The following is a 12,369-nucleotide window of genomic DNA, read 5'->3' as shown; positions in this document are numbered from 1 at the left end:
TTCTGACAGAAACTAAGGAGATGATGCGTTTTGCACTTTTCAAACTCAGTTCAACTTCTGCCTTGGAGCAGGGGAGGGCAGTGAGTCAATGGGAGCCCCTTCCCTGTGTCTGGGGGCTGGGAACAGCCTTCTGCACAGCAGAGGAGCAGCAGTCTTTGAAGAGGAGCAAAGGAATGAAATGGCATGGTTTGGTTTTGTTTTTCTGCACTACAGTTTTTCAAAAACAAGCAAACAAAAAATCTTGCTCTTTGCAACAGGTTGATGTAGAGAACCAAACAAAAAGAAACAGCTGAAACGCTCTTGAGAAATGAGCGATGCAGAGCAATGATTTGGGTTTGCTTGTGTTACTCCCCACTGCAGTTCAAATAAAATGAAAAATCGAAAGCATTCATCAGTCTGACTGCTTTCTCTTTTCTCTCAGGGCAGGGGAAAAATGATTGTTTTGCTTCCTTCTGTCTCAGTTTATTGTGTGTTCTTCACACCGAGGCAGCCCCCTGGCCGCATCAGCGATCTCCATTTCCGCTGGTGTCTTCTCGTTCCATCCATCGCTGCGGGTCGGTCGGTCTCTGGGTCTCACGGGGGGAAACTCAGCGCCTGGGGAAGCAGCCAGAGCCTTGCGCTGCTCTTTCAGTTCTGTAATTTTGTTCCGCTCAGCCGGCCTCTACTAGCTAGGTAGTGGTTTGAGGGCTTTTCTTTGTGTCTGTTCTCCTTTTCCATGACGTGTGTGTGGATATAGCTTGTGTGATATAGCCCACGTTCTCAGGAAGAGCACTGAATGAGGCAGTGAATGGTGTTTGTGCAGCTAACAAAGATAATGCTGCATACATGGCATTGAACTCTCCCTGTTGCTGCGTTGCTTCTCACACAGTCTCTCCTTTCTGAGAATAAACAGCTGCCTTTTGGTTTTTGTAAACAGGCACAAGCGAGATCACTTTGGAGGAAGACTTTGCCTTTTTCCCCTCAGGTAGTTACTAAGAAAAAATTACATTAAGGAAGATGCAGAGACGGGAACTGCTCTTTGTGTGGTGCAGGAAGACACTTAGCTTTCATTTCTGTCATTTTTGGGGGCATGTGGAGTGCATTAAAGTGGCGCTTCTGTCGTTTGCTCTCCCCCAGGGAAGCTGTAAAATACCACGCGAGTCACGTCGCATCTTCTCAGGCTTGGCCGTAGGGCTTAGGGATAAATGTGGCGTGGGCTCTGCCCTGGGAGCCTGACCTGCGCTAATGGACAGAGCTTGTACGCCCTGAAAACCCCTCCCGCCTCCCTTAAATCACATTTGCTTTGAGTGGTTCCTCTGCTGCAGTCTCACCCTCTGGTTTCAGAGACATGCGGATTCTTTATTTGCCATTGGTTTGAGGCTGTTGCACAGCTACTTTTTTTCACTAGGTCGATTTAAAATATAGATAAATAATGAAGTAACCTAAGAAGTCCTTTTAAAATAACGATTGAGTATCTTGGGGCTAATGACACTTGCATTAAGAGGTTGCTGCATTATTAATACAATTTGGAAACTGAATAGTAATCTAAAGGAAATGAACATTAAATTTTTGACCCATTATCTATGATGTGAGTGTTATGCTCTGCTGGCTAATCTGACACTTGTCTTGAGTTCTGCGTTTCTTCAGGGAAGAGCTGGAGATAGGGTGAAGGTCTCGACAGATCTTTAAATACTAAGGCGTTTCAAGGGCAGCAAATGTGAATTTGGCCTTTGGATTCTTGCCGGGCTGTTGGGATAATAATTCTGTTTGGTGGCCTGTGACCACACGTTTCACCTAGCAACGGGGCCTGGGGGGGGAAACTTGGGGTTGAGCTGCAGCCTCCCCTTTGGAAGGTGATCAGATAGCGGAGTGATAAATACACAGAGAAAACAAAATAAACTGTAGCTAAATCCCTGGATGGCTTTCCACCGAGAGCAGCGCTGTGGGGAGGGCTCTGTTACAGTTTTCTGGAAAAAGCATGTGCACCGTGTTCCTCACCCTGATGGCTCTGTGCCTGATCTGATCACAGACCGCTTTGTGCGGGACGGACGGAAACGGAGAACCTTGACCTAACAGTTTCTCTTTAATATTAAACGATGCTGGTCTTTTGCCATGCCTCCTGAGCCGCGAGTAACTTTGGAAGCGGCAGAGCATTAAGAGCTAAGGCTGATTCCAGGATGAAAAGCAAAGTCTGTGTTGGTGCTGCTTGGAGTGGGAGCTGGTGAGGTGACACGCTGGGGACTGAGGTGGGAGGCCAGGCTGGGTCCAGCGCTGGTGGAGCTGTGGCTGCGAGACACAGTGGGGTGTGGGCAGCGTGAGGGGCACGGCCTTTTGTGCCCTGGGGCAGCGGGTCTCCCTCTCGCTCAGCCGCATGTCGTGTGCTGCATGTCACAGCAGTGGTGTGTGTGTCCTGTGGTGAGGACAGGCTGACGGTGGGTGTGGAGACACAGCTGTGATTGCAGCTTTTGGATGACTAACAGTAAAAAAAAAAAAAAAAAAAAAAAAATATATATATATATATACGCACATTTCTGAGAATCGAAGTGTGAGCCTCTGCTTCCAAAAGGGTGTTTGCACAGCTGGCCGTGAGCAGGGAGGTTTGTGGCCAGCCCAGCATCTGATGTTCACCTTGCGTTCCCAGGCTGGTCCGGGCGGGGCTGGCGTGTTCTGTGATGACAGCTCTGCCATGGGCAGTCACATTGCTTTCCTTCAGACAGATCTGCTTCTTAACAGCTTTTCCAGGAATGCTCCTTTTCCCAAGCTTTCAAATTCTTTGCCACTTGCTGTTTAAGAGACTGTCCAGACAAGGAGTAGTCTGTGTCCAGGAAATAAACATTTAATCTCGCCTGTCCAGTTGGGGAGGAATTTTCTTTTTATGTTAATACTTGTTTAATGTTTGGTTTGTTTACATTGCACAGCCAGTCAGGTTGACCAAGGCACGCTAGCGATACGGACTATATTGTTTTATGAGCTCCGTGTTCTCAGTGATTATCGTTTGATGGTGTTCTCTTGGTGAGATGATTTCAGAAGGCTGGTCAAAGGCACTGCTTGTTTTCAGTGAAGTTAGTTACTTGATTCAAGTAAACCACAGTCATGGTTGCAACTTCTTGACAATTACTTAAAAGGGTAAATGAAACTGCCAAACAGCAACCTAAAAGAATTTCCTGTTTACAAAACTTAGACCTGCTGCTGGGGTGTAAATAAATGATTTGGATTTTTTCACCCAGCTGAGCAAGGCAGTGCCTGTCGGTGCGGTGGCATGTCCAGACCTGGAGCTCTGCTGACAACAGCCGGGAAAGGCAGAATTTACCCAGCTGTGTGGGCTGTGAGTCTATTTCCTCTAATATTTGGAGAAAATCTATCAGTGGGGATTATGAAACATGGTGGTAGCCTGTTCATAGAGCCTCTTTGTGATGGAGACTGGTAGGAGAAGTTCTCAAAGTATTTCTAAGTATTTCGCATGGTGAGCGTTTCATTTTACTGGTAGGGGAGAGAGTAAATAGAGTGAATATTTGTATTTGCTTTCTGCTTTATGGTCTTACGAAAAGTGTGTCTGAAAAGTGATCTTACATAAGGCTCAGTCTCTGAATAAACATGTGGTTTGTCTCCGTGCAGAAAGGCTGCTTTTCCCTGTCCCAGGAACTCTGGCAGAGTCCTAAAAATTCTTCTCACTGATGTTGAAAGCACAGGTTGTAGAGGAAAAAATGTATCTGCATATATATCTGTGCAGCTCTACTGTCTTCTGATATGTTTTTTTTTTTTTTAATTTTAGCTTTACTTTTCCCCAGTACCAGGTTTAAGCGAGAAAGGTCTCCCTGGGGACACGAGATGCACTATAGTGTCTTTTACCCACTGTAGTGAGGACCTGAGGAAGGAAAGTGCGTGCTGGAGCCAGGCCAGGCTGCACCTGGCAGAACTGCTGCACAGGCACTGCTGACAGCATCCCAGGGTCACAGTGTCATCGTACCGCTGCTGCACTGTCAGTTTTTCACATACTGACCTTTCCCACCCTTCCAGCCCTTGGGCTTTTCATGTAGACAAACCTCTCTTGAAAATCCTCACAGAGGAATCAAGTGAGAAACAAAGGTAGTGCAGAGCTGTCTTGGCATTTATCACAGCCCCATGGGGAGAAAAGTATTTTTGCTGGACACTCGCTAAGCTGCTATAATTGGGATCCTAATCAAATTTGTTAAACATTATAGTATGGCTGTGCTGCAGTGCTGCCTCTTCCCTGGCACAGATCCTGAGGATGAACACTCCCTCTGGTACCCCACTGATGTGGAGCCCACCAAGACCAGGGTGAACCCACCAGATGTGCACACACCTGGTTTCCCAGTGCAGTGACATGACTTGTTCTGGACACAGGGCTTGCTCATGAGGCAGGCAGATGTGCAGGCTTACCTGAGGTTTCTTAGATGTGTAGCACCAGGTTTCAAGCAAAAAAAATTCTTAAGGTCACGTAACTGTTAGCATGTGGCCAAACCGGTAAATTCTCCCAAGTAGCAAGTGATAGGACAAGAGGAAACAGCCTCACTTTGCGCCAGGGGAGGTGTAGATTGGATGTTAGGAAAAAATTCTTCATGGAAAGGGGTGTCAGGTGTTGGAACAGGCTGCCCAGGGCAGTGGTGAAGTCACCATCCCTGGAGGGATTTAAAAGGCATTTAGACAAGGTTCTTAGGGGCATGGGTTACTGCTAGAGTTAGGTTATGGTTGGACTTGATGATCCTAAGGGTCTCTTCCAACTGAAATGATTCTATGATTCTATAAATCAAAATAATATTACGTAAAGGCACTCACTACTGTTGCTGTGTGTAGAGTTTGCTCTGCTTGTGTGTCCCATTCCCTCTGTTGGCAATTGAAGTAGATACAGCTCTTTGGGGTAGTGACTGCTGTAATACAATGCTAAGTACAATTTTCTATTAAACATGTGCTTCTGTATTGATTTTTAGTTTCGTACCTGAAGAATATACATGCCTCAAGATTTGTCTGCTTTTTTTTTCGACTATAATAGTTGATTTTTACCTCCCCTGGAAAGCTTACGTTACCTGTTCCCTTGCTTTGGTGTGTTAATGCTTTTGAGCATTAACACAGTAGACATAAATAATAGCGACAGCATCTGTGATTCTGGACAGATCTGCCCAGTTCCATGCCCTTCCAGCGCATCACTGGAGCCACGGCTCTTGAAATCACAGCATGGTAAATAGTTTTGTTGATGTGTAAGTAGGCACGAAATCCAGCTTCGCACACGTGCCTGTGCTGGCGCTGCGGTTTTGCAGGCAGTAAAACACAATACAACTGCTTTTGCCATTTAACTGGCTCTGAACACAGAGGGTGTTTGTGCTGAGCCAGAAAGACAAGTTTGTGCGCACACAGTCATCGGGGAAAGCAATCAAACTCCCCGTAGGTCTATTTTCTCGATAGTTGGCTAAGAACGGTGCATTCCCTACAGTAGAGTTGCTGGACTATATATTGGTATTGTGAGCCATTTCTGCGACTAAAAATAATTTTTTCCTTGATGTCTACAGTGTATTATCAATGATATTTTCCAAACTGGAAAACAGGCCAGGGGGATGTGATGGAGTGTTTGTATCACCTGTAGTTTCCAGTGGGTTCAGGGTGTTTACTGCAGTGGCTCTGGAGGGTGAGCTGTGGGGGTGTGGGGTGTGTGCTTGGGCTATGTTGCTGTTCACGCAGTTGCAGATTTGATTGCACCACATCGGGACTACCTGTTTGTCAGAGCAGCCCATCGGGACTATTTGGAGCAGTCTGCTTTCGGGTCTCGTTCCTCTCCAGGGCTATGGTCCAGATTGGCGTGCAACTGGCTCTGGATTTGAGCAGGGAACCAAGGGTGACTGTCAGGGCTCAGCTGGGGTTTTGTATCCAAAGGTATGGACAAGGCTCATCCTCACCATGCTGCTGTGAAGGAGGTTGTTACCTCTGCTTTAGAGGTGTGGAAATTAGGACATTGCGGGGAGGTCTCAGGATCACAAGCACAAGCGTGAGTACGGCATGGTGAGATGTACTGTAAATCGGGTTGAGAAATGTGGAGGGAAGAAGAAAAACAGAAATGCAATTGTTAAATGGGCCAGTGATCTATAAGCATATATATATATGAATTTCCTCAATTAAAATTTAGGTCTGTCATCCCATCTCCTGTATTAAGTGTGTGTGTGTGTAAAAAAAAAAAAAAATAAATGTTCCTTTTGTTTGATTTTAATGGAATGTGCATTTCTACACCTCTGAGTTCTCTGTCAGCACAGTCTGAATATGCGTTTCACCAACCTGGGGTGATGAAGCCAGTCGCTGACCTCTCATGCAGGTGCAATTTGGTTTTTAAATTTTGCTGTGGTAGAGATACCTATTGGACAGGAGGAGGCTTAAATGGAAATTAAGAGCATCTCTTTGTTGCTCAACAGAAACCACTCTTGTGTCAGATACAGAGGACTTTTTGTTTCCTAAAGTATTTCAGTAAATCGTGTATCTGTTGGTCATTAATTGATATTGATGTGGATTCCTAATGGCATCTCAATCACAAACCTTTTGTTTAATTGATTTCTGTGAAATCTAATGGAAATATACTCAGGTTATTAGACTAGGATGTTTTAAAGGAAATGTAGGAGGTGTCAGGCAGTGAGACTGGGAGATGGCCTGAGTATTGGGACAGCCAGAAAATAGAGCCAGGCCTGGCAAAAAGGAGTCTGGGTCTGTGGGTGCCTCACGGTACCGGTGTGAGGATCAAGTTATTTGTGAGTGGTTCCTGACTCTGCATCTGCCTCTCGCTGTAATGCTGCAGATGGAGTGGCCTTGGAGGATCAGTTTTTTACTTTGCCAACACTTGTATGCCTCATAAATTTCCATGGTTATAGATCTTTGTAATGTGAACTGTTTTCCCCTATTGAAAATGTTGATTAGGGAGGAAACAGTGAACTAATTGTTCTGAGTAACACTTGAGCCACATAAATATTTCAGGGGATTTCAGTAGCCTTAAAAGGCTCAAAGTTGCACATGAACAAACTTACCCATAATCATGGCTGGAGTTTTGTGATGTGAGAGGAAGCTGAAAAAGAGAGAACTTTCCATAAGTGCCTAGGGATTTACATATGTATAACTATTCTTTATAATAGTGTGACACTGTGTAAGTCCATTTGCCTTGTAGATGAGCCCTAAGATGCTTAGGCACAAGATACAGGAGATTTTTCTCATGTTTTGGTATAAATGTTTTCTGCCAAAATGAAATAAATCTTGGAATGAATTCACATGGGATGTGCCAGCATGGAAGTAATGGCAGAGGGAGAGATTCTGACTTGCAAAAGCACTGAGGGAAGGAAGAACTGAGTTGCAGACTTTGAAAGCAAGTGCTGGAAGAGACAGCTTGTTCCCGGTTCAGACATACATTGTACTTCATCTGGGAAATACGTAAGCTTACTGCAATTGAGTCTGTTTAGAAAGAATAGGATGAGATGTATTTATTGTTGCCTCTGCTATCCAAGAACAGAGTTTCCAGCCTTGGCTAGTGGAGATGTGATAAAGGAGCAGGACTCTGGAGTGATCAGTGCAATGGTTCTGTGCTGGAGACCATAAAACATTGAATAGATAATACCTGGTTTCTGGCCAAAACCAGCTAGCTTGTGACAAGCTAAATCTTTAGAAATATTTGATACTAGTAGGGTTTATTGTTAAAGAAAGAGTAATGGCAACCATTCGAGTGACAAATCAGGGGAGTGATTTAGAAAGACCAAGATTTGTTTTTTCTTTTGTACTTACAAATTTAAAAGAGGAGGGCTGAACACCAGACAGAAGCTTGTAGTTCCTCTTGCTCTCTATCCCATTTATGGTACTTCTGGTGGAAAATTTAAGGTTTGATTTACGAATAAACCTGCACCTTCCCCTCTGTGCTCCTCTAAGCTAATGCTTCTTTCCCATTCGGTCTCTTGCATATTATGCCCTTCCCTTTCCTTTGCTTACCTTATTTGCTGTGTTCTGTCTTTTGATCTCTCTGCACTTTCTTAATTTCTCTGTAAAAATGACTAGTCCTCACTGTCCACTAAAAGGAGATTTTTTTTCACATGACCGTTAAGCTGTGGGACTTTGCCACAGGATACTATAGGTGCTAAAAGATTATATGAGCTCAGGAATGGCCTGAAAAAAGGTCATAGGAGGTTATCAAATACAACTATGCAACCTTTAGTTTGGCTTTTGTTTTAACTGTACATCCGGGATGCTGGAAAGATGTTAAGGGATGGCATCACTGTGTACTCACACCTATCTCTGACCTAGGCAGCCACATCTGGCTGCCAGCATCAGACTGAGTAAATTCATCTTGATTTTTTTCCCCCCATTTCACTGCAAAAGTCCTTTTCTGGTCTCCCTTCACACTTCCCTGTCCTTTGATTACAGCCATTCTGGGACATGTGAAGTCTAGCATATACCTGGGGAAATCAACATTTGCTATGGGAGGTGCCATGCCATGTACTTGGCTCCAGGGAAGAGCACTTGGAGCAGGGCTTTGGGAGTTGGCGTAAGTGCTTCTGCTCCTGCAGCGTGGGTGTTGCTGGCAGTGGTTTTGCAAGCAGCTGGGCAGTGCTGCGACACAGAGTCACTGCGCTGCTACAGAAACACCCAGGTTTGTAGACCGGCAGCCTGTGCAGAAAGCAGTTGGCAGATGGAAAGCAAAGCACGATGCTGGGTGTTACAGCCCAGGCTTGTGCCGGCTCAGCATTGTGGTCCTTCCAGCCCAGGAGGGCTGATTCACGGCCTGTCTGCAGCCCTGGACCGGCCGTTAGCTGCCCCAGCAGCACACGGGTGGGTGTAACAGCTCGCCCCCACCATGGTGGCTCCCATCATGTCCAGTTGGTGAGAATCCCTTCTTCCTGCCGTCTCTGTCTTGTGGACTTTTTGGTTTGTACTGGCAATAACCAAAGCAAAGTGGACAGCATTGCACGTGACAGTAATTTAAATACTTGATGACATTAAATGTATGTGCCAATAATACATGTGTACAAGAACTTAAGTTACTGGGTAACACTTGCACCTGGTTAGCATGAACTAATTATCACCATCATCTTCACCCATCATCTTCATCCCTGCTTAGCAAGAGCTCCTAGAGGAGGATATTTGCCTGGGACCTGTCGTTGCTTGTCTGTGAGCTGGGGACAGTTTTCCGTTTCTTTTAAACTGTTCTTTAAACAAAAAGAATTAGATAAATGAGGTGTTGAAAGCAGGCTGATGGCTTGTGCTGTATGAGAGCGTGAGAGGCCTTGTGCTGGTCCTGGGACAGCTCTGTGCCAGTTCTGGGACTGCTGCCCAGCATCATCCCGAGAGTTACCTTCCTGCTGGGTGCTGTTGTCTTCTTCTCCCACTGAAATACTTTTTGACAAGCTGTAGGATGAAATATTGTCCTCCTCACGTTACTGTGCACACTTGCCCTTTAGGCCAACCCTGGTCAGTGCTGTCATCTGTGGCAGCCACCCTGTGGCAGCTGGGTACAACCTCCTGGCCTTGCAAGTGAAGGATCCTGGCCACTCTGTTCAGGGCAATTGGCAGCAAGAAGTTTATGCAGCATCAATCATAGCAAATACTTGATTTGTAGCAAGAAAGGATCTTGATTCCTTTTTATTTCTGATCAAATGAACCACAGGGTATCACTGCATATTCTCCAGTATAGCCATAAACCTGTTGCAAAATGTACCTAATATAACTCTCCACTCTGCTCAACCTAAATGCATTTTTAAGTGCATGTGGCAGCTTACATGAACAGTGGAGAGTACTGGACTGTTTGAAGTCTTTGTCTTTATCACTGTACTGTCTAAGCGGCCGATGGCTTTGTTCCCCTCCTGTCCCTTTTGGTTGTCTCAGCTGTGCAGGGCTGGCTTTGCTGCTGAGGCAGCATTACTGTCACACAGCACACTGATGTCGAGAGGAGCAGATGGGCAGACAGTGTTTGCATAAAAGGTTCACCTCTGAGACTGCTTGGAAATACCTGTTGTTGCTTAAACTTAGCCCTGTTTTAATCCAAATTAATTTGTATGCACAGACAAGCAAAAGGAAGTTTCCTTGTTTTTCCTTGTAATTAGGTTTTTCTTGGACATGGGGATGGTTGGGCAACGTCCTGGTCTCCCTTAACTGCCAAATCACTACAGTCCATGGGCACTTCTCTGCAGCCTCTAACAGTCTAATGTTTATACTGTAATCCTGCATGTTGGCACATCACATGCATGTTGCAACTCCTTTGAGTTTCAGTGTTAATTGAAATACCAGTATTAATTGTGGAAAGTTAGTAATGCAAACTAAGCTGGAAGAGGAAGCTTTTTGAACCAGCTGTTTCGTAATTGCTTGTGTTTTGTAAGTGCTTAATTCTGTGACGCAGGAGGCTCCTGGCATGCCTTGGGGTCCAAGTGCCAGAAGGTGCTTTGGGCAGAAGCTGCAGGTGGGAGCAGCGCTGGGGCTGGTGCTGGGGGGTGCGCAGGTGCCTCAGAGAGGAGCTGGGAGCTGCTTTAGAAGAACTGGGGGCACCCTTGGGAGCTGAGGCCAATCACCCCCAGTTCTTCTCCTTCCACAGGGCAAAGTATGTGACGAGCAGAGAGTCCCGGTGCTGCCACTTGTTCAGGAGACGGCAGGGGCTGTTGGGAAAGGGCGCTCTGAACAGCTGGTCTCTGCAGTGCTCACCGTGTGCCATCGAGCTGCAGTTTTTCTCTTGCTGAGAAGAGCTTGCAGCTGTCAGCAGAGGAGCAGGCGATGCTCAGGGGTTTATCTTCCTTAGAGAAGGAAAGAAATGCAGCTCTGTAGAATAAATTTGGAAACCAGGACATTTAAGAGTGAGTCACTTAAAAAAGAGCTCCCGACGTTTCCAAATCCAAGGAAAGGCCAGAAAACAAACACATTTTCAGACGTCCACATTCCTCTTAGAGGCTGAAATGAAAGAGCTGACTTCCAGCAAAACCCAGCTGAAAGCGGCTGCTTTTGGGGTATGGAAACCTCTCATTCTTTGAGGAAAAGCCAGGTTTTCCAGGCACATGCAGCCAGTGCCGTCCTCTTCACAAACCATTGTGATACCTTCTGAAAGCGGCTCCTCCAGACAGTGTCGTGTCCAGGCCAAGGAGCCTGCAAAGGGCTTTTTCTTGGTGCCGGAGCACACAGAGCAACGTGTCCTGGGTGAGCTCTGTGCCTGCTGGAGTGGTTGCAGTGTCCCTTGTGTGAAAAAGAAACCGTTCATAGACAACCAGGTTTCCTGGAGTCTGTCACCCTGCCCTATCCGGTTTGACTTTTTTCCAGGCATTTCCTTTAATTAAAAGCGAGACTAGATTTCCATGGTAGTGTTGTGCTGGTCAGAATGGATAACTTCGCCCAAAGTGCTGTTTTTAGGGTATTTTAGAGGTATGGAGTAGACTTAAAGAAGAATAGAAAATGGAAAAATAGAAAAAAAAAAGAGAAGAATAGAAAAATAATGTCTAGATATACAGAGAAATGGTAGTGACACTTACATACCCCCAACCTTATTTAGTTTAAATTATTTTCTTCGTAGCATTTTATGGAGAATTTCAGAAATTTCTGCAGCGTGTATTGCACTCTGTGCTTTGTAGGTCACCTGTTACAGGTGATATTTTGGGGTCTCTTTGGTGTACGTGTTGGCCAATTGTTCTCAAAAAATGTAGTACAAAAAATAATATATATATTTGCTTTGAAAATGTTAAATTAGTGTATTGTTTACATTATGCTTTTGTGATTTATTTTACTTATATTTTAGTTTGGTGTGTTCCTACAGTCTAAAAAAAATATGTAAAAATAGTGTTGGTGAAGGATAAATGATGCATGTTGAAATGTGGACAGGTTTAAGGGAAAGGTTGGCACGTGGCTGGAGTTTCCTAAAGAGCCTGATAATATCACCACCTTGCATCATGTTACCTTCGTCCTGTAAATACTCAAAGGCAAATATTTTGCTGGCTCAAGCAGAAGGGAGATACTGTCTGTATTGTCACTCGTTGCTGGAATCTTGTGCTGATGGTATTTTGTGGTGGTGATTTGCTGTGGTGGAGTCGGCAGCACAGCAGGTGGGATGCTGGGGGCAGCTCGGGCAGGATGTCCCTTAGCCCTGACCGGGGTCTGTGGGACATTCTCCTTGTTCTGGGATTGTGGAGAGGGGTGGCTGGGCTGGAGGGACAGGGGAAAACTGATGGAAACAGGGGTGGGTGGCTGGTGAGACATAAGCAAGCAGGTTTGCTCAGCTGGTCACACAGAGGAGAAGATATTCGCGGCTGGTAGGCAGCTGTCTGAGTCCCAGGGGTGATTCTAGATTTGCAGAGTTCAGAATCCAGGATAGTGTATGAAAAGTGTCTTGAAGGCTCCCAGTAACTGCCTTTGGAAGGCAAAACTTGTGTGAAGAGGAAGGCTGGG

General features: G+C 45.5%; 1 protein-coding gene across 5 annotated transcripts in view; it reads left to right on the top strand.

Annotated features, from left to right (window-relative positions):
• The window catches only part of CARHSP1 (calcium regulated heat stable protein 1), a 32,310-nt gene that overhangs the window by 2,144 nt on the left and 17,797 nt on the right, over positions 1-12,369 (top strand). Inside the window, exon 1 of one of the 5 annotated variants that reach the window (XM_021295728.2) lies at positions 3,224-3,304. The exons of 2 other annotated variants lie outside the window; for them this stretch is intronic. In XM_021295728.2, coding sequence (XP_021151403.1) covers positions 3,239-3,304 — 66 coding nt within the window. In that variant the 5' untranslated portion in view covers positions 3,224-3,238. Of the gene's footprint in view, positions 1-3,223; positions 3,305-5,259; positions 5,978-12,369 lie in introns of those variants that run through there. 2 more of the 5 variants (XM_065030785.1, XM_065030788.1) reach the window with 2 other exon arrangements.

This window comes from Columba livia, chromosome 15, assembly GCF_036013475.1.
Source record: "Columba livia isolate bColLiv1 breed racing homer chromosome 15, bColLiv1.pat.W.v2, whole genome shotgun sequence".
Taxonomy (NCBI): domain Eukaryota; kingdom Metazoa; phylum Chordata; class Aves; order Columbiformes; family Columbidae; genus Columba; species Columba livia.
The sequence above is the reverse complement of the archived record's forward strand: the minus strand, read 5'-3'. Positions and strand labels throughout refer to the sequence as shown.